The sequence below is a fragment of the Myxine glutinosa genome, chromosome 6 (genome assembly GCF_964187855.1).
Source record: "Myxine glutinosa chromosome 6, kmMyxGlut1.1, whole genome shotgun sequence".
NCBI classification, from domain to species: Eukaryota; Metazoa; Chordata; class Myxini; order Myxiniformes; family Myxinidae; genus Myxine; species Myxine glutinosa.
The window spans coordinates 154,158,383-154,183,435 of NC_136266.1; the positions used below are offsets into that span (position 1 = coordinate 154,158,383).

The 25,053-nt window shown below is 44.6% G+C and overlaps 1 protein-coding gene across 1 annotated transcript in view; it reads left to right on the forward strand.

The window, feature by feature from the left end:
• The window catches only part of LOC137429479 (putative E3 ubiquitin-protein ligase HECTD4), a 224,760-nt gene that overhangs the window by 53,268 nt on the left and 146,439 nt on the right, over positions 1-25,053 (forward strand). Inside the window, exons 8-11 of the mRNA XM_078781093.1 lie at positions 6,269-6,401; positions 8,387-8,482; positions 8,787-8,927; positions 14,425-14,639. Coding sequence (XP_078637219.1) covers positions 6,269-6,401; positions 8,387-8,482; positions 8,787-8,927; positions 14,425-14,639 — 585 coding nt within the window. The remainder of the gene's footprint in view (positions 1-6,268; positions 6,402-8,386; positions 8,483-8,786; positions 8,928-14,424; positions 14,640-25,053) is intronic.

Sequence of the window (25,053 nt, forward strand, 5' to 3'; positions counted from 1 at the left end):
AAATAGTATGTTTCCCAATTTAATGACTCGATATGCAAATGCTGTTAAATTTTCAAGTCAATCGGTTGAGAATTGACGGCTTTTTAAATCAAAATTGATGATTTTTAAAATTTGACCTTGAGTTGACCTTTGACCTTTTGACCTCAAAATCAATAGGCTTCTCAATTGGGACGACTTATACAACTTGGTGAAGTTTCGTGACGATCGGTTCAGAATTGTGACCTGTAGGCCGGCGACAAACGGACAGAACCACAAACGGAACCGACCAATATACTTGAAAAATCTTCGATTTTACAAGTAATAAATCATGCATCACACACACACACTCAAAGGTCATCTGGATGTCGAATTTCTAAAATCACTAATTTCCGTCTGAAAAACCGTCAATTTTCATCTGATTTACTTGAAAATTTAACAGCATTTGCATAATGCTTCACCGATTTGGGAAACCAACTATTTTTGAGGTCAAAAGGTTCCCGGTGTGTACCCCGATTTAGAATAGGTACACCGTATCCCTGCGTGTCGTAAGAGGCGACTAAAAAGGGTTGGCGCCAGGAAGGGCATCCGGCCATAAAAACATTGCCTCAAAAAGAGAACCATGACAATAAATTACAACTGCATATGGGCAGGGTACAGCCCAAAGTAGCCCGTGGGGGACCCCACTCCTCTCGTCAAAACTCAAGGTGGGGAACCCGATCGAAGCAAGGGTGGAAATCACTCCATTTATGACGACGAAACGTCTGATGCCCGAAGTGGAGATCTGTTTCTGAGGTTTGGGACATGGAATGCAGGGACATGACAGGGAGATCAGGAGAAGTGGTGGAAGTATTGGTCAGAAGAAGAGTGGACATATGTTGTGTGCAAGAGACGAGATGGAAGGGAAGTGGTGTGAGAGTGGTGAAGTGTAGGCAGGGACAGAAATACAAGTTTGTGTGGCAAGGGTGCCCGGAGGGCGTGCATGGCGTTGGTGTCCTGTTTTCTGAGGAGTTTGTAGACAGTGTGGTGAGTGTGACTAGAGTGAGTGATAGGTTGATGATGGTGAAAATGATGATTGGAAAGCTCTTGGTGAACGTCATCTCGGGATATGCTCCGCAAGTTGGTCGGAGCGATGAAGAGAAGGACAAGTTCTGGTGTGCAATAGAGAAGCTGATGGAAAACGTGAAAGATGAGGAAGTTGTTGTGGTTGGAGGAGACCTAAATGGACATGTGGGAAGGAGTATGGACGGGTTTGAGGGAGTTCATGGGGGTTACGGATATGGTGTGAGAAATGGAGAAGGTGAAATGATTTTGGAGTTTGCTGATGGAGCTGATTTGTTTATTTGTAATACTCAGTTCCAGAAAGAGGATAATAAGCTTGTTACATACTTGTCAGGTGGGTCGAAGACAACTGTTGACCACCTGATGGTGCATAGGCGAGATAGGGGGCACCTCCGGGACACAAAGGTGATCCCGGGGGAGGAGGCTGTTTCACAGCACCACTTGGTTGTCTGCGACATAAGGGTGAAATGTGCGAGGAGAGCTCAGCGGGTGAAGTACCAACCGAGAATGAAGGTGTGGAGGTTGAAAGAGGTGACAGTGAGGGAGGCATTAAAAGAGAGGCTGAGTAGGGTCGAGGATGATGTGGTTGAGCTTGAAAGTGGTTGGATGTCAATGAAAGATAGTCTGTTGGGAGCCGTTGGTGAGGTATGTGGATGGACAAAAGGACCACGAGGCACTCGGAAACATGGTGGTGGGATGATGAAGTTGGAAAGAGGATTGACGAGAAGAGCAAGAAGTTCAAGGAGTGGCAGAAGGCGAAGGGTACAGGGACAGAAAAGGCAGAGCATGAAAGTTATAAGGCTGCAAAGAAAGAGGTAGCAAAGGCGCAGGAGGCATGAAGGAAAATGTTCAGAGAACACTTGGATTCGGAAGAGGGGCAGAGAGCGGTATTCAGGATTGCAAAGCAGATAGCGAAAGAAAGGTGTCATGTGATGGGGGTGAGTTGCTTGAAGGATGAAGTGGGACAAATCATTGTGGACCCAGATGGAATTAAAGGAAGATGGAAAAGATGTATGGAAATGCTGTTGAATACAGAGAATGAATGGCATGGCAACATGGAGAGTAACAGTTTTAGGACCGGCGGAGAAGATAACTGAGAACGAAGTTGAGGAAGCGATAAAAGCAATGAAGAGTAGAGAAGCGGAGGGCCGACGGGAGTTGTGGGAGATATGTTGAAGGCAGCAGGAAATTGGGGTGTGAAGAGAATGACAGAGATCTGCAATCTGGTGGTGAAAGAAGGCCGCATTCCAGTGGATTCGGAACTGAGTACCCTCATCCCTCTATACAAGGGGAAAGGTGACCCTCTGGACTGTGGCTCGTATCGAGCGATAAAGTTATTGAAGGTATTGGAAAGGTTGATGGAGAGGAGGATAAGGAAGAAAGTGAAGATCGACGAAATGCAGTTTGGATTTATGCCAGGAAGAGGAATGACAGACGTGCTTTTTATTGAAAGGCAGTTGCAGGAGAAGTACATGGAGAAGAGGAAGAAGTTGTTTCTTGGGTTTGTTGATCTGGAGAAAGCATTCGATAGAGTTCCACTCGATGTAGTGACATGGGCATTGAGGAAGTTAGGAGTGGAGGAATGGTTGATCAGAATAGTGATGGTAATGTACAAAAGAGCACGCACAGCTGTAAGGACGAAGGACAGGAACAGTGGTGAGTTTGAGGTGAAGGTGGGAGTGCATCAGGGGTCGGTACTAAGTCCACTACTATTTATAGCTGTGATGAAGGTGCTGGCTCAGAACGTAAAGGAGGGTTTACTGTGGGAGTTGTTGTATGCAGATGATCTGGTGTTGATTGCGGAAAGTATGTATGGACTGAAGGAAAAGATGAACAAGTGGAAGGAATGTATGGAGACAAAAGGTCTGAAGGTGAATATCGGAAAGATGATGGTGATGGCAAGTGGTAAAGCATGTGGTGAGGTGGAAAGAACTGGGAAGTGGCCCTGTGCTGTGTGTAGGAAGGGTGTCAGAGTGAACTCCATTCAATGTACAATGTGTGCTGAGTGGGTTCATCAAAAATGTAGTGGTCTGAGAGGGTCATTAACCAGTGTGGCAGCTACATTGAAGTGTAAGGTGTGCACAGAGGGAGCTGCAGATGGAGGAAATGTTGAGTTGGATCTTGGAGACGGCGTGAAGCTGGAAGGTGTGAAAACATTTTGCTACCTCGGAGACATGCTGAATGGAGAAGGTGGATCAGACTCGGCAACGGTTTCTGGAGTGAGATGTGCATGGAAGAAGTTTCGGGAACTGAGTGGCATGCTGATGAGGAGGGGAGTGTTGTTGAAGCTGAAGGGAAAGGTGTATGCTGCATGTGTGAGAAGTGTTATGATTTATGGGAGCGAGACATGGGCAATGAACGTAGAGCAGCAACGAAGGCTGGAAAGGGTGGAAATGCGAATGGTTCGGTGGATGTGTGGAGTATCGTTGAGAGAGAGGAAGACAAATGATGAATTGCGAAAGATGATGGGAATAGAGCCTGTGATTGATGCTGTGAAGAGAAACAGGTTGAGATGGTTTGGTCATGTGTTGAGGAAGGATGAAAGTGACTGGTTGAGAAGAGTGATGGAAATGAATGTAGAAGGAAGTAGAGGACTGGGAAGACCGAGAAAGACTTGGCTAAAGATGGTGGAAGAAGAAATGCGGGCAAGCGGGTTAACAAGGGGAGATGCAGAAAATAGCGCAAAATTGAGAAGATTGTCATGGGGACCGCAAGGCTAACCCCCGCTCCAGCAGGGAAAATGGCCTTAAAATGCATGTTGTTGTTGTTGTTGTTGTTGTTGTTGTTGTTGTTGTTTGAGGTCAAAAGGTCAAAGGTCAACTCTCGGTCAAACTTCTAAACCTTTTGAGCTAGGAAGCTAATATTTGCACTCGATAGCGACTAAGTGATTTGGCTATTGAGGATATGTTGATGTATTGATTCATCAAGTAATCAATTAAGTATTTAACTTTTCGATTAATTAGTTATTCATTTATTTTTCAAAACGTTAAAGATTCAGATGAAACACTGGTGGTTTAAGTATGTTATTGGCCAATTGATTAAGAAATTCATTATTTTACGATTATTATTTATTTATTTTAATTATGCAATTAATCAATCCATTATTGTGCACCTCTCCCTCCCAATACCGTCTCTGTGTGCTGCACGGCAGCATGCACACATACGCATGCACATACATGCTACACACACACACACACACACACACACACACACTGACCGAGGTGGATACTTTGAGACCTGGTAGCTGTCCATTCCATCCCCTGAGGCCCACCCACGTGTGGGGATAGCAAGCAAAACAACTTGCGTGCATACTTTCTTACTTACTTACTTTTAACTTACTTACTTTTAACTTGCTTTTCGGTAGTAGGCTGCAGAGAGCAACCACCGTTGGTAGTACTACTGTTCTGACTTAGGAGCGTTAAAGTGGTGCCCGGAACTATCTTACACTCTCTGTGTCAGGATTGCTGGTCTTAATTTCGGTCTCACTCAAACTATAGTTACCGGGCTAGCTTCAGCCTCTTTCTCACAAACAAACCACACTCTTTTCATCATACACTTTCCTTATCTTTTATTTCAGGCCTGGCCTCGATGAGGCTATATAGTCCGTGCCTGGAGCCTTCAGCATAAAAAAAATTAACACACACACACACACACACACATACACACGCACACACACACACACACACACACACACTCGTACACACACACTCGTACACACACACTCGTACACACACACTCGTACACACGCACTCGTACACACGCACTCATACACACGCACTCGTACACACACACTCATACACACACTCGTACACACATACACACTCATACACACAGACATATACACACACACACACAGAGGTGGATACATCAAGACCTCGGAGGGCTCCGTTCCACTTTCTGAAACCTGCTTTTGGAGATAATAACCAACGACACACACACACACACACACACACACACACACACACACACACACACACACACACACACACACACACACACACACACACACACACACACCCCAGAGGGCTCCGTTCCACTTTCTGAAACCTGCTTTTGGAGCTAACAACCAACGACACGTACACACACACACACACACACACACACACACACACACACACACACACACACACACACACACACACACACACACACACACACACACCCCAGAGGGCTCCGTTTCACTTTCTGAAACCTGCTTTTGGAGCTAACAACCAACGACACGCGCACACACACACACACACACACACACACACACACACACGCGCACACAGACACACAACCTAAACCTAATTTCACCTAACCACACATAACCTAACCTACTGTGTGTTGATTCCATCCCAGGCTAGACAGCTTATTGCGAGTGTGCATACCTCAAGGCCATCCTGTCAGCCCAGGTCATATCTTAACGCACTGTTAAACAAAGCAATTCCATTTTGTATTAATACTGATGTGAAAATGAATTGAGCAACAAAGACCTCTCAGATGTATAGAGGCTTTAATGCAATCAACCTGGTGCATCTACAAATAAACATCATAAGCATTTCATTAGTCTACAAGATACAAGGAATACATGGTAATACATTTGAATAAAGCAACTACCATTAAACAGCGAAAGCTCACCTAGCTCTCATAGAATCATGACTTTGTGTGATCTCCCGTCATCCTCGCAGCAAACTACATCTCTAGAAGCAGATTACATATGCATCACGCCCCTCACCACGGGGACTGCCCTCCTCAGCCAGGGATGTGTATTAAGCCATGCACTCGCATTAAGTAGACTTTTCATCACAAATACGTTTAAAATTTATCTCTTTTGGTATCGTTCATTTCTCCTGGTTGAATGTTGAGCTTTGCCTGCATGCCAAGCTTTTCAAACGCAGGTTAGGAAGCGGCAGCCGGAAACGCGACAGCCAGATGCATGAATGCATGGACAGACACCATACTTCACATTTTGTAATAGATATTGATTTCTTTTTTAATTAGTGTCCTGTTCACCAAATATTTTTAGTCCTTGGACTTTTTGTTTGGCGATTGTTCAATAAAACGAAATTTTATTTATTTATAAAAATAATTTGGTGTTGTCAGAAACTATTTAGGCATGTCGTGTATTCATTATTTGCTTTAAAAATCAATATTATTCACTGTATTTTGTTCCCATAACTGTAGTTTGTATTATTTTTGCCTTTGCCTTTTTCACACCTTCCCACTTCCTTTGTTTTCTTTCGTACAGGGAGATCACAAAGTTGAGCCTATTGGAGAAAGAGTTGTGCTGAATTTCTGCCCAGGACCTGGCTATCATGGCTTTGTACCTGGTTCCAATAGCAACACACCTGAATTCCGTGGTGCCAGCCCTCGAGAAGATGGTATTGAAAGATGTTTTTGGGGTGCAATACACAGCCACTTACAGGCAGAAAAAGATCAACACACACTCAAATATGAATATGCACATGCGAATATTCCTTTCCTTTTTTTTTTACTCCCACCCCCTGACCCCCCCGCCCGAAAGGTTTAGGTACACTGCAAAGTGCTCCATCATTGGTTAACATTTGTCGAAACCCAATGTACGTCTTGAATTCCAACTTGGTGGTTCTCTGCTCCACAATCGGCACCACGAGCAACACAGCTCGTTCACTCTTCACTTCACCATCTGCTTTTTTGTCCTCCAAAGGTGCACACAATCTGTTTCCTTTTCCTTTTATATAATCCTAGTTTCAGCTCACCAGGAACGTAGTTCCGAGGATCTTAAGTGATTGCACGTTCTCCATTAGTCCGTAAACACTTGCAACTTCTTCTCTGAAACTGTTGATGGGATTGTGACCAAACTTGGCACAAATTACATTTGGTATGTTGCAACTCAAGTTTGTTCACGGAATGAAATGCATCGGGAATTAAAGGGGTCTACCGGTGGTCATAGTGGATCCATGTTTAGTCACCAGTGTTGTACCAAAGTTTGTTCACAGCATTCAAAGAAAATCGGCCCATGAGGGGTCTACTGGGGGGTTGCCCCCCAAAATAGGTATTTGCTTTCTTCTCAGAAACTACACTTACAACTCCAATGAAACTTGATAACTTTCTGTTCATCACCCATGATGTACCAAAGTTTGTTCATGGCATTAAAAAAATCCTGGTCTAAGGTGGTTGACTGAGGTGTTTGCCCCCAAAATAGGAATTTGCTTTTTTTCTCAGAAATTACACACACAATTTCGATGAAACTTGACCGCAACCTTCACCACCCATGATGTACCAAAGTTTGTTCATGGCATTAATAAAATCAGGCCCTAAGAGGGTCAATGGAGGGAGGGGTGGATTGCCCCCCAAAATATGTATTTGCCTTCCTCTCAGAAACTACACACACAATTCTGAGGAAACTTGACTACAACCTTAATCGCTCATGTTGTACCGAAGTTTATTCACAGCATTCAAAAAATCGGGCCCTATGGGGGACTATGGAGTTAGGTGTTTTTGATTGTAAAAAAAGGGAGATTATTGAAATGAATTTGTGTGATGGCGTAAACAGCGCCAATTCAGAGGAATGGCGAGAGTAAGCAAATCATATGCCCTCAGCTGTTTTACCCAAATAAGTAACTCAAAAGCAAATATTTAAAGATGGAAGGACTTGTTGGTACAGTCGTAGACACACGGTTTATTATGATTTAACCGTGAGAAACAATGACTGGGCACAATTTATCCAATCTACAAACTTAGCTCATAGAGGAGTGAACTTAGTTTGCGAATCAGCAAACATCTTCCACTCATTTCAAACTGGAAACAGAATCTTCCTCAAACTAAAACGGCACTCAGTAGTGCGCATTCTTCTGCTAGGCTGGACAGTTTACGTTTTGTATCCCAGTGATAGACTGTTTTGGATCTGGACCTGAACCAAAATCCATTCGGCTTGTTATTGTCACCTACACCACTCATACACTAAGTTTTGTCTGAATCCGTCCATAACCTTTTGAGACATCATGTTATACTAGTATATAGCTTTTGGCTCTATATGGTGAAGAATCACTTTAAAAAAAAAAAAATTGTATCTGGATCCAGATCTTCAACAAAATCTAATCATTTAGTCCTTGTACACACTCAACCTGTCCACAAAATTTGGGGTGAATCCATCCTTAACTTTTTGAGATATCCTGCTCACAGACAAATAGACAGACGACAAATCTTCGGTGACAGAGGTGAATATATTGAATGTGGTGCAAATGGAAACGAATTTTACACTGATTATTATTGAAGGGGATGAGCAAGTTTGGTGTTATTTCAGTGAATAATATAATTGTGCTTGGCATTTAACATGAAGGATGAAGTCATAATTCCTTAACTTAACAATGTTTTGTACATGCAGGGCAGTGGATGGCTTTCAGTCTGAAAGATGGCCATCAAGTTGGACGTGGAGAAACATCAATGACGTTTGCGAAGGATAAAAATCCTGGATATCTGGGTAAGAATTTTCAAGTTAAAATAACACATGGAGACACATGGATGCTCAGGAATGAGACACACTCGTATGCAGGCTGTTTCCTTCATGTCTTTCAAAAGACTGAATTGTAAGAGAAAGAAAGCAAAATAGTGACAGAGCATAACAGAGGGCAGGTACTCCATTTAGCTATGGGCACAGACATTGTGGGATAAACATCCAGATTTATTGAGTTATGGAGGTGTTGAGAAGATGGTAGTATAAACTTGCCATGCTTTGTCAAATGACTTTCTTGGACTGCTTTATTTTTTGCTTGTTACTCTTTCAGGCTTGGCATATGATAGTATGTCAGACATTTTGTGGTGTTGCAATGGAGACAGTATTGACCAGTGGAGTGGGAGCGGAAAGATGGCTCCGTACCTTGTTTGCAAGCATTTGAAACTTGACCAAGTGTCTCTGCCTTCACAAGGTAACTTGTTTTGCTATCGGGGTCCATCCATTTTATTTTTAGATATTAATTAATATTCACAAATATGATAATTGTGATTTGCTCCTCCAGTATCATGTATTAAGAAGCCAACCTCCCGCGACCCCCATATCCCCACTGTCTGTATATTATTAATGAATGGCCCTTTTCCATGTGAAACAATGGATTTGATCAGCTGAAAGTTTATCAGAGTACGTTTACTGCCGTTATAATCAAAGTGCAGCTGATGTTTTGAGCATTTGCCCTTCATCAGAGCAAAAAAGACAGTGGGTTGAAGGAGGATCATCAAGTGTTGGTTGCAGGTCATAGATCATAAGAACTGGATCAAAGATCAGGAACCAAATATCAAATTTAAAGGATTGACAAAGTTGAGCAAAGGTAAAAGATTAAAGGGTGCCATGAACAAACTATTGGTCAAAAACAAAAGAGATTTGCAGCAGCGATTAAGGGATGAAAATAACATAAATGGAGAGATCTCTCATCTCCTTTTCCTGTTCAGGCTGGAGTTCCCCAAGGCAGTGTTCTGGGCCCTGTGCTTTTTCTGGTCTTCATCAATGATCTCTCTGACTCTCTTGAAAATCCTCTCTATCTCTTTGCTGATGACTCCACTCTCTGCCGCTCCATTCCTCATCCCTCAGATCGGCAGTCTGCAGCCTTCTCTCTCTCTGCAGACCTGGACAAAATCACAGACTGGGCAAACAAGTGGAACATGTCTTTCAATCCTGACAAATCTCACACTCTTACGATGTCTCTCTGAAAAGACCGACTGAAGAAACCCTCCCATCTACTTTCTCAACAATCCTCTTCAAGAAGTTCTGTGACTCAAGCTTTTGGGTCTCACTATCTGCCATGATCTTTCCAGGGAAAACCACATTTCCAAGCTGGCCTCCAAAGCCAGTCGCCGACTGGGCATCCTCCGTCGTGTGAAGTCCTTCCTTGGCACACCTGAGCTCCTCACCACATGCAAGGCTTTCATCCGCAGCTCAATGGAATACTGCTCTCCCCTCTGGGCTGGTGCTCCTGCCTCACACCTAGCTCGTCTTCACGCTGTTGAAACCAAAGCGTTCAGAATCATTGGAATCTCCCGCGATGACGCTATCTCCGAGGGCCTTTCACTTACTCACGGCAGGCAGGTTGGTGGTCTTTCCGTCTTCTACCGACTCCTCTCCGGCCTTGCTCCCCCAGCTCTCTCTGGGCTCTGTCCCCCAAATATTCCTGCAGGTCGCACAAGATCTGCCTGCAACCCTCTTATGGTTAAACTACCAAAATCAAGACTCTCTGCTCACCCTCACTCCTTCATTCCTCTTTTCTCCCGCCTCTGGAACAAACCTCACTCTCTTCAATCCCACTCCTCCCTCCAGGTCTTTAAAACGGCTGTTCACCACCATCTCTTATCTTCCCCAATCCAAAACCTTGATCTTTTCTACCCCCGCTAATTTCACCCCAAATCCACTTTTTTGAGGTGACTTTTGTCTTCTTTCCTGGAAGTCCTTGGTGTCCTTGCGTTTTATACCTATCCTGCCTCCCCCCAGGCCCTCTGCCTCCCACACATCTCCTGATGTCCCTGCCCTCAAATGTTGTGTTTGTGTGCTTCCTCCCCTTCTCTCCCCATCTTGTCGACCTTTTCATATACTTTGTTTGCTTGTTTGTTTGATTTGTTTGTTTGATAAATGTTAGCTCTTTCACGAGCCTCGACTCTGTATACAAAAAAAACAACAAAAAAAAACAAACGAGAAAAGGTAGTTTTCGAAAATAAGGAGAGAAAACCATGAGGGAAACAAGAAAAAGGGAAAAATGGAAATTAAAATGTAATTATTGGGAGAAGAGAATCAAGTCGATGAAAAATATAAATTAATCTCTTTGAGAGCTAATTTTCCTGGTTTTAAATATATTGTGACGGACCTCGCTGCTCTCAGATAACTGAGTCCAAGGCGTCTGTAAAAAGACCACGGACGCCGTCTGCACCACTCACCTCTGGCCGTATATTTGTGCCCAGGGCCGGTTTACTGTACCTGTGAGATGACTAAAGCAGATAGGGAACCGTGCCGGTGGCTGGGCAATGGATGTTAATTGGCCGAGCGAACCAGCGTTACGTGCCACACCCTATCGTCGATCAGAGGCCAATCAACCCTGGGTCAATGGCCCCGATGCATGCTATGTTGCGAACAAAATAGGAAGGGACAAGTCAAGACAGTTTCAAGCATGTATTGGCAATGCAAGTATTTACAGTGGCAGGCAAACCTGTATTTACAGTGGCAGGCAAACCTGTATTTACAGCAGCAAGCAAGTATTTACAATGGCAGGCAAACCTGCATTTACAGTAGCAAGCAAGCAGGTATTTACAGTGGCATGCAAGCAAGTATTTACAGTGGCCGTCGAGCAAGTATTTATAGTGGCAGGCAAGCAAGTATTCACCGTGGCAGGCAAGCAAGTATTTACAGTGGCAGGCAAGCAAGTATTTACAGTGGCAGGCAAGCAAGTATTCACCATGGCAGGCAAGCAAGTATTTACACTGGCAGGTAAGCAAGTATTTACACTGGCAGGAAAGCAAGTATTCACAGTGACAGGCAAGCAAGTATTTACAGTGGCAGGCAAGCAAGTAGTAAGAGTGGCAGGCAAGCAAGTATTCACAGTGGCAGGTAAGCAAGTATTTACACTGGCAGGCAAGCAAGTATTTACACTGGCAGGCAAGCAAGTATTTACACTGGCAGGCAAGCAAGTATTTACACTGGCAGGCAAGCAAGTATTTACACTGGCAGGCAAGCAAGTATTTACATTGGAGGGCAAGCAAGTATTTACAGTGACAGGCTAGCAAGTATTTACAGAGACAAGCAGGCAAGCAAGTATTTACAGAGACAAGCAGGCAAGCAAGTATTCACAGTGACAGGCAAGTAAGTATTAACAGAGACAGGCATGCAAGCAAGTATTTACAGTGACAGGCAAGCAAGTATTTACAGTGTCAGGCAAGCAAGTATTTACAGAGACAGGCAGGCAAGCAAGTATTTACAGAGACAGGCAGGCAAGCAAGTATTTACAGGGACAGGCAAGTAAGTATTTACAGAGACAGGCATGCAAGCAAGTATTTACAGTGACAGGAAAGCAAGTATTTACAGACAGGCAGGCAAGCAAGTATTTACAGTGACAGGCAAGTAAGTATTTACAGACAGGCAGGCAAGCAACTATTTACAGTGACAAGCAAGCAAGTATTTACAGTGACAGGCAAGCAAGTATTTACAGTGACAGGCAAGCAAGTATTTACAGTGACAGGCAAGCAAGTATTTACAGTGACAGGCAAGCAAGTATTTACAGTGACAGGCAAGCAAGTATTTACAGTGACATGCAAGCAAGTATTTACAGTGACAGGCAAGCAAGTATTTACAGTGACAGGCAAGCAAGTATTTACAGTGTCAGGCAAGCAAGTATTTACAGAGACAGGCAGGCAAGCAAGTATTTACAGAGACAGGCAGGCAAGCAAGTATTTACAGAGACAGGCAGGCAAGCAAGTATTTACAGGGACAGGCAAGCAAGTATTTACAGTGTCAGGCAAGCAAGTATTTACAGAGACAGGCAGGCAAGCAAGTATTTACAGAGACAGGCAGGCAAGCAATTATTTACAGAGACAGGCAGGCAAGCAAGTATTTACAGAGACAGGCAGGCAAGCAAGTATTTACAGAGACAGGCAGGCAAGCAAGTATTTACAGTGGCCGACAAGCAAGTATTTACAGTGACAGGCAAGCAAGTATTTACAGGGGCAGGCAAGCAAGTATTAACAGTGTCAAGCAAACAAGTATTTACAGTGACAGGCAAGCAAGTATTTACAGTGGCAGGCAAGCAAGTATTTACAGTGGCAGGCAAGCAAGTATTAACAGTGTCAGGCAAGCAAGTATTTACAGTGACAGGCAAGCAAGTATTTACAGTGACAGGCAAGCAAGTATTTACAGTGACAGGCAAGCAAGTATTTACAGTGACAGGCAAGCAAGTATTTACAGTGACAGGCAAGCAAGTATTTACAGTGGCAGGCAAGCAAGTATTTACAGTGGCAGGCAAGCAAGTATTTACAGTGGCAGGCAAGCAAGTATTTACAGTGGCAGGCAAGCAAGTATTTACAGTGGCAGGCAAGCAAGTATTTACAGTGACAGGCAAGCAAGTATTTACAGTGACAGGCAAGCAAGTATTTACAGTGACAGGCAAGCAAGTATTTACAGTGACAGGCAAGCAAGTATTTACAGTGGCAGGCAAGCAAGTATTTACAGTGGCAGGCAAGCAAGTATTTACAGTGGCAGGCAAGCAAGTATTTACAGTGACAGGCAAGCAAGTATTTACAGTGACAGGCAAGCAAGTATTTACAGTGACAGGCAAGCAAGTATTTACAGTGACAGGCAAGCAAGTATTTACAGTGACAGGCAAGCAAGTATTTACAGTGACAGGCAAGCAAGTATTTACAGTGGCAGGCAAGCAAGTATTTACAGTGACAGGCAAGGAAGTATTTACAGTGACAGGCAAGCAAGTATTTACAGTGACAGGCAAGCAAGTATTTACAGTGGCAGGCAAGCAAGTATTTACAGTGGCAGGCAAGCAAGTATTTCAGTGACAGGCAAGCAAGTATTTACAGTGACAGGCAAGCAAGTATTTACAGTGACAGGCAAGCAAGTATTTACAGTGACAGGCAAGCAAGTATTTACAGTGACAGGCAAGCAAGTAGCTCTCTCTGTGCTTTGTCCCCCAAATATTCCTACAGGTCGCACAAGATCTGCCAGCAACCCTCTGATGGTTAAACTGCCGAAATCTCGGCTCTCTGCTCACCTTCACTCCTTCATTCCTCTTTTCTCCCACCTCTGGAACAAACTCCCTCACTCTCTTCAATCCCACTCCTCTCTCCAGGTCTTTAAAACAGCTGTTCACCAGCATCTCTTATCTTCCCCCATCCAAAACCTTGATCTTTTCTACCCCCGCTAATTTCACCCAAGATCCACTTTGAAATACCAGCTTCTTTCCTGGAAGTCCTTTCAGTTTCCTTGTGTTTTATACTTCTCCCACCCCCCTCCCCCAACCCCTTTCCACACCTCCTCCCCCCAAGCCCTCTCCCTCCCACAGATCTCCCGATGTCCCTGCTCCCAAATGTTGTTTGTATGCTTCCCCTTCTCTCCCCATCTTGTCTACCACTCCCTTTATTATATGTTTTGTGTGTCTGCTTGATTTTTTGTGTGATAAATGTTAGCTCTTTCACGAGCCTCGATCCTGTATACAAAAAAAAAAAAAACGAAGCAAACTTGAATCTCTTCTTCTTTTGTTTGTACTAACTCTACCTCGTGTTTCCAGCTCATGTGAATATTTATTTTGGTCCATTGGCTGTTTCCTGTCTTCCTTGAATCTCTCAAAGAAAATAGTTTATTTTGTCTTGATAATAATAGTTTGTGTATTTTTTCATTTTTTCTCATTATTTCACTTCACTTTTCATATTTCCTTGCTAATTTCCTAGGCAACCACTTCTCCATCGCTTCAGTCATTCGATCCTTGTTACACTACATGGCTGTCTCAGCTTATCAAGAATTACGAATGGGAGTGGGAATTTTCGACAACACGGCCAACAGCTCTGATTGGCTGCAGCTTTTGTGTTGGGCAGGGCAAGTTGGAGAACGAGCAGTTGCTTTGGTAGACCAAACAGCAACACGTTGTGTCCTCATTTTGATGCAGGTGAGATTAACAAACATTGTTGGCATTGATGGGAAAGTTCATTACCTTCGCAAAAGCGGAAGGTTATGTTTTGATCGCTGTGTATTTATTTGTATGTCTGTGTGTGTGTGTGTATGTTATTCGCATAACTCAAAAAGTATTCAACCGAATTGCATGAAATTTGGTGGGATGATTGGTTATTATACGGGACACATTTGATTAGATTTTGGGAGCAATCGGGTCAAAGGTCAAGGTCAAGGTCACGAAAAGGTCAAAATCGTATTTTTACCAAGTACAGAACAGTAGCTGCGGCGAAGGTATGCGCTCTACCGAGTGCCCGTTCTAGTTTTATTTTACATTGATCCATGGTTCATTGTGGGTGAATATAGGGTGTAGTGGGGTTAAATGATCTGGTTTAAATTTGCATGTTATTTGTTTTGCCAGAATTTTTTGCCACAACGTTATTGTTTTCAGGTATGTAGATTGTGCAATTTCCATTTCCTTGAAAAACCGTTTCTCTATTTATACTAACATCAACTCATTTGTTGCTGCCACGTGGTTGGGTAAGTGGACATGACTGTTTTTAATTTTCACCATTGACTGATTTGTTCCCAGCGAAACCTTTTTGGTATTTTTGGTATGGAATAAATGTCATGAGCAAGTTAAGCAAGGCGTGCCAAGTGGAGTTCAGAGATCCCTGGTTTTGTGAGGAACTTGGATGGCTTGTGGAGAGCAGAGGTAGGAGAGGGTAAAATGACCAAGGCCAAATGTAAGCTTGTGTAAAATAGAGAGCCCACCAATTGGCTGCCAATGGAAGAGTGAGTGACGTTTCCTGAGAATGAGCCTCCTGACTTGACATTCCAATGGTTCGGAAGGCCTTGTTTTCGACCACTTCAAGAGGACCAAGGTGGGAAGCAGGAGAACCATTCCAAAGTGAGGAACCATTCTCCATGGAACTCTGTATGAAAGCCTTGTAATCAATGGGTGTGGCTCTAAATGCTTTAACTCTTTGTAGAGTACGTACACTTTGACTAGTATTTGATGCCAGTATGGCACAGTTTGGACAAGGTGTTTTAGGGACTGCACCTCATGCAATGTATGTCGAGATAAGTGGTGTGGAATAGTTTGATATTTTATTTCTTTATTCGTATCCAGCATGTGGATGCTTGGTTGCATCATTTTTGGGGGCTTAGGTGTGCTTCTGATGCAATTCTCCCTTCCATGTATTTTTCCACTTGGCGAAATAAAATTCTTCTTATCTTATCTTGTCTTACAAGCGAGCTGGTATGCATGTTGCTGACCTCGTAAGGATGACAGGCTGAGTCGATCCGCCTGGTGTTAATTGAACGGCATGACAGGGGATTTAAATCAAGACCCGAGGATCTTAACCCAGCCACCTTAACCATAAAGCCAACACCAAGCTTAGTTTGATATTGATCCTTGTGTTAGAGTTAGTCATGTGAAAAAGTAAGGACACCCCATGTAAAGTTTTGACTTTTTCAACATATTTCAACATACAGCCATTTGATGTTCATTTCAACAATATTGATAGATAAAGGTGATATAATATAACAAATATCATGAAACATTTACATTTTGGAGTCCATTGTATAATTTAAATAAACATAAATGCAAATTTCGCATGTGGAAAAAGTAAGTACACCCCTACATTTATCACTACTTCAAATACCTAAAATTAGAATCAGGTGCACCAGCTCAGGTGCAAATGATTAGAACATCGTTAGAGAGGATCTTGAAGGAACGTGGCTTATTTAAACCTCAGACATTTAGTTTGGTTTGCTCTTTGTTGTTGAAGTGTGTGGCGTCACCATGCCGAGATCAAAAGAGCTCTGAGGCCTTCAGAAAGAAGGTTATAGATGCCTACGAGTCTGGGAAGGGATTTAAAAAGATCTCCAAACAATTTGAAATCAATCATTCGATTGTCCGGAAGATCATCTACAAGTGGAGAAGATTCCAAACAACTGCCAACTTGTTCAAGTTCAAGACATATATATATATATATATCATATATCATATATCATATATCATATATCAAGCCTGGTGTTGGCTTTTTTTTTTTTTTTTTTTTTTTTTTTGTATACAATATCGAGGCTCGTGAAAGAGCGAACATTAATCACACAGAAAGACAAACCGACACATAAAACATATAACATAGGGAGCGGTAGACAAGATGGGGAGAGAGGGGGAAGGACACAAACACAACATTTGAGAGCAGGGACCGAGAGACATGGAGACATCGAGAGATCTGAGAGAGGGCGAGGGCTTTGGGGGGGGGGGGCGTGGGAAGGGGGCAGTGGGAGAGGTATAAAACATATGGACACTGCCAGGACTTCCAGGAAAGAAGTTGGAATTTCAAACAAGGTGGATCTGGGGTGAATTAGCGGGGGTAGAAAAGATCAAGGTTTTGGATGGGGGAAGATAAGAGATGGTGGTGAACAGCTGTTTTAAAGACCTGGAGGGAGGAGTGGGATTGAAGGGAGTGAGGGAGTTTGTTCCAGAGGCGGGAGAAAAGAGGAATGAAAGAGTGAAGGTGAGCGGAGAGCCGAGATTTCGGCAGTTTAACCATCAGAGGGTTGCTGGCAGATCTTGTGCGACCTGTAGGAATATTTGGGGGACAGAGCACAGAGAGAGCTGGGGGTGCAAGGCCGGAGAGGAGTCGGTAGAAGACAGAAAGACCACCTACCTGCCTGCGGTGAGTGAGTGAAAGGCCCTCAGAGATAGCTTCATCGCGGGAGATTCCAATAATTCTGAAAGCTTTGGTTTCAACAGCGTGAAGCCGAGCTAGGTGTGAGGCAGGAGCACCGGCCCATAGGGGAGAACAGTATTCCATTGAGCTGCGGATGAAAGCCTTGTATGTGGTGAGGAGCTCAGGTGTGCCGAGGAAGGACTTCGCACGACGGAGGATGCCCAGTCGGTGACTGGCTTTGGAGGCCAGCTTGGAAATGTGGTTTTCCCAAGAAAGATCATGGCAGATAGTGAGACCCAAAATCTTGAGCGACAGAACTTCTTGGAGAGGATTGTTGAGAAAGTAGATGGGAGGGTTGTCCAGTCGATCTTTTCGGAGAGACATAGTAAGAGTGTGAGATTTGTCAGGATTGAAAGACATGTTCCACTTGTTTGACCAGTCTGTGATTTTGTCCAGGTCTTCAGAGAGTGAGGAGGCAGCAGACTGCCGATCTGAGGGAAGAGGAATGGAGCGGCAGAGAGTGGAGTCATCAGCAAAGAGATAGAGAGGATTTTCGAGAGAGTCAGAGAGATCATTGATGATTTAGCGGTTAGCGGTTAGCGTGCCGTCTTGGGATCCTAGGATCCTGGGTTCGAATCCCGGTCGATCGCTGAATTAACGCCAGGGGGGTTGACTCAGCCTGTCATCCTTCCGAGGTCGGCAAATTGAGCACCAGCTTGCTGGGATGAATGATCAGGGTATGTACCCCGATTTGGAATAGGTACCCCGTATCCCTGCGCATCGTAAGAGCGTGACCAAGGGTTGGCGTCAGGAAGGGCATCCGGCCATACAAACATTGCCTCAAACAGGGAACCATGATTGTCATGGGGCCCGCAAGGCTAACCCCCGCTCTAGCGGGGAAAATGGCCTTTAAACGATCATTCATTCATTCATTCATATATCATATATCATATATCATATATCTCACATATCTATATCTCGTTTTTCTTTCACCTCTGTTCCTGCTTTCTCAAATCCACGTTCTCACTTAGAGACTTTTCCCAGATTGTTTTTCATGGTTTTGTTTAAATATTTATTTAAATATGTTTAAACCGCAGCCGTGATGCTGATGCCCCCCACCCCCCACCCCCCAGAATTTCCATGTTTTAAACGCTTCCCAGTGTGTACCCTGGATAAGAATAGGTACGCCATATCCCTGCGTGTGTCGTAAGAGGCGACTAAGAGGGTTGGCGTCAGGAAGGGCATCCGGCCATAAAAACATTGCCTCAAAAAGAGAACCATGACAATTACAACTACATATGGGCAGGGAACAGCCCGAAGTGGAGATCGGTTTCTGAGGTTTGGGACATGGAATGTAGGGACAATGACAGGGAGATCAGGAGAAGTGGTGGAAGTATTGGTCAGAAGAAGAGTGGACATATGTTGTGTGCAAGAGACGAGATGGAAGGGAAGTGGTGTGAGAATGGTGAAGGGTAGGCAGGGACAGAAATACAAGTTTGTGTGGCAAGGGTGCCTGGAGGGCGTGAATGGTGTTGGTGTCCTGTTTTCTGAGGAGTTTGTAGACAGTGTGGTGAGTGTGACTAGAGTGAGTGATAGGTTGATGATGGTGAAAATGATGATTGGAAAGGTCTTGGTGAACGTCATCTCGGGATATGCTCCGCAGGTTGGTCGAAGCGATGAAGAGAAGGACAAGTTCTGGTGTGCGATAGAGAAGCTGATGGAAAACGTGAAAGATGAGGAAGTTGTTGTGGTAGGAGGAGACCTAAATGGACATGTGGGAAGGAGTATGGATGGTTTTGATGGAGTTCATGGGGGTTACGGATATGGTGTGAGAAATGGAGAAGGTGAAAGGATTTTGGAGTTTGCTGATGAAGCTGATTTGTTGATTTGTAATACTCAGTTCCAGAAAGAGGATAATAAGCTTGTTACATACACGTCAGGTGGGTCGACGACAACCGTTGACTACCTGATGGTGCGTAGGCGAGATAGGGGGCACCTCCGAGACACAAAGGTGATCCCGTGGGAGAAGGCTGTTTCACAGCACCACTTGGTTGTCTGCGACGTAAGGGTGAAAGGTGCGAGGAGAGCTTGGCGGGTGAAGTACCAACCGAGAATGAAGGTGTGGAGGTTGAAAGAGGTGACAGTAAGGGAGGCATTAAAAGAGAGGCTGAGTAGGGTCGAGGATGATGTGGTTGAGCTTGAAAGTGGTTGGATGTCAATGAAAGCTAGTCTGTTGGGAGCCGCTGGTGAGGGATGTGGATGGACAAAAGGACCACCGAGGCACTCGGAAACATGGTGGTGGGATGATGAAGTTGGAAAGAGGATTGACGAGAAGAGGAAGAAGTTCAAGGAGTGGCAGAAGGCGAAGGGTACGGGAGCAGAAACAGCAGAGCATGAAAGTTATAAGGCAGCCAGGAAGGCTGCAAAGAAAGAGGTAGCAAAGGCGCAGGAGGCATGTAGGAAAATGTTCGGAGAACGCTTGGATTCGGAAGAGGGTCAGAAAGCAGTATTCAGGATTGCAAAGCAGATAGCGAAAGAGAGGTGTGATGTGATGGGGGTGAGTTGCTTGAAGGATGAAGTGGGACAAATCATTGTGGACCCAGATGGAATTAAAGGAAGATGGAAAAGATATATGGAAATGCTGTTCAATGCAGAGAATGAATGGGATGGCAACATGGAGAGTAACAGTTTTAGGACCGGCAGAGAAGATAACTGAGAAGGAAGTTGAGGAAGCGATAAAAGCAATGAAGGGTAGAAAAGCGAGAGGGCCGACGGGAGTTGTGGGAGATATGTTGAAGGCAGCAGGAAGTTGGGGTGTGAAGAGAATGACAAAGATCTGTAATCTGGTGGTGAAAGAAGGCCGCATTCCAGTGGATTGGGAACTGAGTACCCTCGTCCCTCTATACAAGGGGAAAGGTGACCCTCTGGAGTGTGGCTCGTACCGAGCGATAAAGTTATTGGAGCATGGAATGAAGGTATTGGAAAGGGTGTTGGAGAGGAGGATAAGGAAGAAAGTGAAGATCGACGAAATGCAGTTTGGATTCATGCCAGGAAGAGGAACGACAGACGCGCTTTTCATTGTGAGGCAGTTGGAGGAGAAGTACATGGAGAAGAGGAAGAAGTTGTTTCTTGGGTTTGTTGATCTGGAGAAAGCATTCGATCGGGTTCCACGCAAAGTATTGACATGGGCATTGAGGAAATTAGGAGTGGAAGAATGGTTGATCAGAGTAGTGATGGCAATGTACAAAAGAGCGCGCACAGCTGTAAGGACGAAGGACGGGAACAGTGGTGAGTTTGAGGTGAAGGTGGGAGTGCATCAGGGGTCGGTACTAAGTCCACTACTATTTGTAGCTGTGATGGAGGTGCTGGCTCAGTACGTAAAGGAGGGTTTACCGTGGGAGTTGTTGTATGCATATGATCTGGTGTTGATTGCGGAAAGTATGGATGGACTGAAGGAAAAGATGAACACGTGGAAGGAATGTATGGAGACAAAAGGTCTGAAGGTGAATATCGGAAAGACGAAGGTGATGGCAAGTGGTAAAGCATGTGGCGAGGTGGAAAGAACTGGGAAGTGGCCCTGTGCTGTGTGTCGGAAGGGTGTCGGAGTGAACTCCATTCAGTGTACAATGTGCGCTGAGTGGGTTCATCAAAAATGTAGTGGTCTGAGAGGGTCATTAACCAGTGTGGCAGCTACATTCAAATGTAAGGTGTGCACAGAGGGAGCATGCAGATGGAGGAAATGTTGAGTTGGATCTTGGAGACGGCGTGAAGCTGGAAGGTGTGAAAACATTTTGCTACCTCGGAGACATGCTGAATGGAGAAGGTGGATCAGACTCGGCAACGGTTGCTCAAGTGAGATGTGCATGGAAGAAGTTTCGGGAATTGAGTGGCGTGCTGATGATGAGGGGAGTGTCGTTGAAGCTGAAGGGAAAGGTGTATGCTGCATGTGTGAGAAGTGTTATGATTTATGGGAGCGAGACATGGGTAATGAATGTAGAGCAGCAACGAAGGTTGGAAAGGGTGGAAATGCGAATGGTTCGACGGATGTGCGGAGTATCGTTGAGAGAGAGAGGAAGACAAATGATGAATTGCGAAAGATGATGGGAATAGAGCCTGTGATTGATGCTGTGAAGAGGAACAGGTTGAGATGGTTTGGTCATGTGTTGAGGAAGAATGAAAGTTACTGGTTGAGAAGAGTGATGGAAATGAATGTAGAAGGAAGTAGAAGACGGGGAAGACCGAGAAAGACTTGGCTAAAGATGGTGGAAGAAGAAATGCGGGCAAGGGGGTTAACAAGGAGAGATGCAGAAAATAGGGCAAAATGGAGAAGATTGTCATGGGGACCGCAAGGCTAACCCCCGCTCTAGCAGGGAAAATGGCCTTTTAAAATCCATGTTGTTGTTGTTGTTGTGTATATATATATATACGTATACAGTCATCCCTCGCTATATCGCGGTTCACTTTTCGCGGCTTCGGTACATCGCGGGTTTTTCTCGCTAGTATATGTAAAATTATATCGCGGATTTTTCGCTATATCGCGGGATTTTGCGGTATAAATGTATTTTTATATACTACTATTTTAAATATTTTTGTGGTAAAATAAGCATTTTCTAGCCTAAAAAATTAAAAAACGTAAAAAAATAAGAAAAATACAGTTATTAAAACATATTACAAGAAATAAAATACTGTACATAGTGTACAGTAGAAGGAGAGACAAAGAGTCGTGCGTATGGAAAACGCAGATGCGGCTGCGGCAGCTTCCACTTGCGTTGTTACCCACGTAATGGGTAACTGTAATGCTCTTTCTGGCTGTGCAGTACATTCATCATCGTCATCACCTTCATCGTCATAAGTACTGCACAGCTAATTCATCATCATCATCTTCATCACGCAAGTATGTAGTATTGAAGAGCCGGGGCTCTTGCTTGATACGGACGAAATGACGGGCAAGACACAAACTCGTCCGAGAAGACATTTATTCTCAAAACCAACTCGGGAACACTGTAAAGCCCGTTTATCGGGCTGCATTATAAAGCACAACCAGGCACTGAAACCGAAAGCCACGCCTCTCAAGCGTGGCGTGCTTCGGTGGTCACGTGATCAACAGGTGTAGCTGATTATACCCGCACGCGCGACACGCTTTGGTGGTCACGTGACCAGCCACTTGCGCCGCGGATCCCCGCCGGTGACGTCACCGGCTGGAGCAAGGAGATTCTGATGCTGGTCTTGCTTGGGGAACCCAAGTATCTTCAATATCTCGCTACAGTATCTTCAATGGTGAGTACCCATTAGAATTTTATATGTTGTTAAAATTACGTATGTTTAAGAGTGTAAAAAGTGTTTAAGAGTATAGGAAGTGTTTATAAGAGTATGGGAAAGGTTAATAAGAGTGTGGGAAAGGTTAATAGGAGTGTGGGGAGGGTCATAAAGCTTTAAAATATATATAAATAATAAAATAAAAATATGGTCGCTACTTCGCGGATTTTCGTCTATCGCGGGGGGTTCTGGAACGTAACCCCCGCGATAAATGAGGGATCACTGTATATATGTATATATATATATATATATATATATATATATATATATATATATATATATATATATATATATATATAAAAGTTCAAAACACACCACAAGTGTGCCGCACTGACCGGGTCCTCAGTCGAGGTCCTCAGCATCAGCCCGTTTCGGCCCTTCAACCTCGATACGGTCAGCTAAGGTGGGCCAGCAGGGGCACGTACACATCCACATGCAGCAACTGCATCTAGATGCGTACATACCCCCACCCCCAGCCAGTGCGAACAACAACAACAACAACAACAACACCTCCACATCCAGAATCCACAGCACCAAACAAACATGGTGGAACACTCAAACACCCACCTTTATACCCTTCACCACTCACCAACAAAACACACTAGATCCTTAATACACACACATACACACCCATACACACAAATACATACAGAACACCAACCAAACAGCCACCTACCCTTACATCCTACACCACTCAACACACTCATGCAAAAATTAATTAATGCAAAAACACACACCCTCACCCACTCACTCATATACACAAAATAAGAAGTAATAATGGTTAAAAAAAACAACAAAAACACACACACACACACACACACACACACACACACAACCAACCTACACTGTTCGACGTGCCTCCATAAACCTCCTCCATATCCAAAATGAGCCTTTCAAGGCAACCTGGGCCACCTTGTCACACATCCTCATTCTTTCTGTCCCACACACTCCCAGCCTAGCAAGAAATGCAGAAAAGGAATAATTGCCAATATACCCTCTTCACCCCACCTCAAATGGCAGACATGAAACGCGCCAACCCTTCTCCCGGCACTCTGCCTCCAGCTCACTGTACTTTCCTCTCTTCCTCTCGTGCACCTCCTCCATGTTCTCTTCCCAAGGTACCGCCAACTCCCCTAAGATGACCTGTCTTGTTGCACTTGACCAAATGACAATGTCAGGCCGCAACCTTGTCACACAGATCTCCTCTGGGAATACCAATTGTGGCTTTAGGTCTGCCACCACCTGCCAATCACAAGCATCTGACAGCCCTCTTGTTTTCCACCACCTCCTCCTCTTTCCACCTCTTTCCACTTGGCCCTCTTTGACAAACCACACCTCTCCCCCATCAGTCTCCTTCCCCACTCTTCTCTCTCTCGATCTCAGCACCTCTTGTTGCACCATCTGCACCACCACCGCCAGCACCTGATCATGTTGCCACCTATATCTTCCTGCTGCCAATGCTACTGAGCATGCACTCAGTGCATGCTGCACCGTTCCCACATCTCCACACAAATAACATCTCTCCTCCTGCAACAACCCCCACAATCTCAAGTTTACTCGTGACGGAAGCACATCATACGTTGCCCGCAACAGGAAATTCAACAATATTGGCTCCATCCTCCAAATCTCTTGCCACTTCAATATCCTCACCCGCACACCTTTCCACTTAGTCCAAGCACCTTGCTGTGCCTGACCGACTGCTTTCACATATCTCCCCTCCTCTTCCTTTCTTCTCAACTCCCTCTCAACCATCTTCCTCCTCTCTTTCACACATGCCTTTCCCCATCGCTTTCACACATGCCTTTCCCCATCGCTCATGCTCCATCCACCCCAAGCCATGCTTCCCATGCTGTACCATCCCCATGACCTCCTCCTGTTGCAACCGCTCCTCCATCTCGTCCACCTCTGCTCTTGCATTCCACTTCCGACTTCCCTTCTTCTCTGGGAGAGCATTCTTTACCACTGCATCACTTGAATCCCGCAACATCATGAACTCCCGCACCCTCGCCACCTTAAACTCCTCGGTTAATGATGTCAAGGGAAACTGGAGTTTTCCACCCTGACCATAAAAGGCAATGTTCGTCAAACAGCGTGGCACTCCCAACCACCTCCTCACAAACCCACTCACCACAACCTCCATCCTCTCTACAGTCTACATGCCCAATTGCAATATCATACATCATCAATGGCCACAATACTCGTGGCATCAACCCAAACTTCAAACACCATACCTTCAACTTACCTGGCAAACCACATCCATCAATCCTCTTCAAACCTCTCAAAAGCTTGTTTCTGACCGTCTCCACTCTTCCCACATCATTCAACTCCACTGTATACCATCTTCCCAAACTCTTCACAGGGGCCTCTACCAATGATGGAACCACCTCCCCTCCCAGCTCAAACCTGTGCATG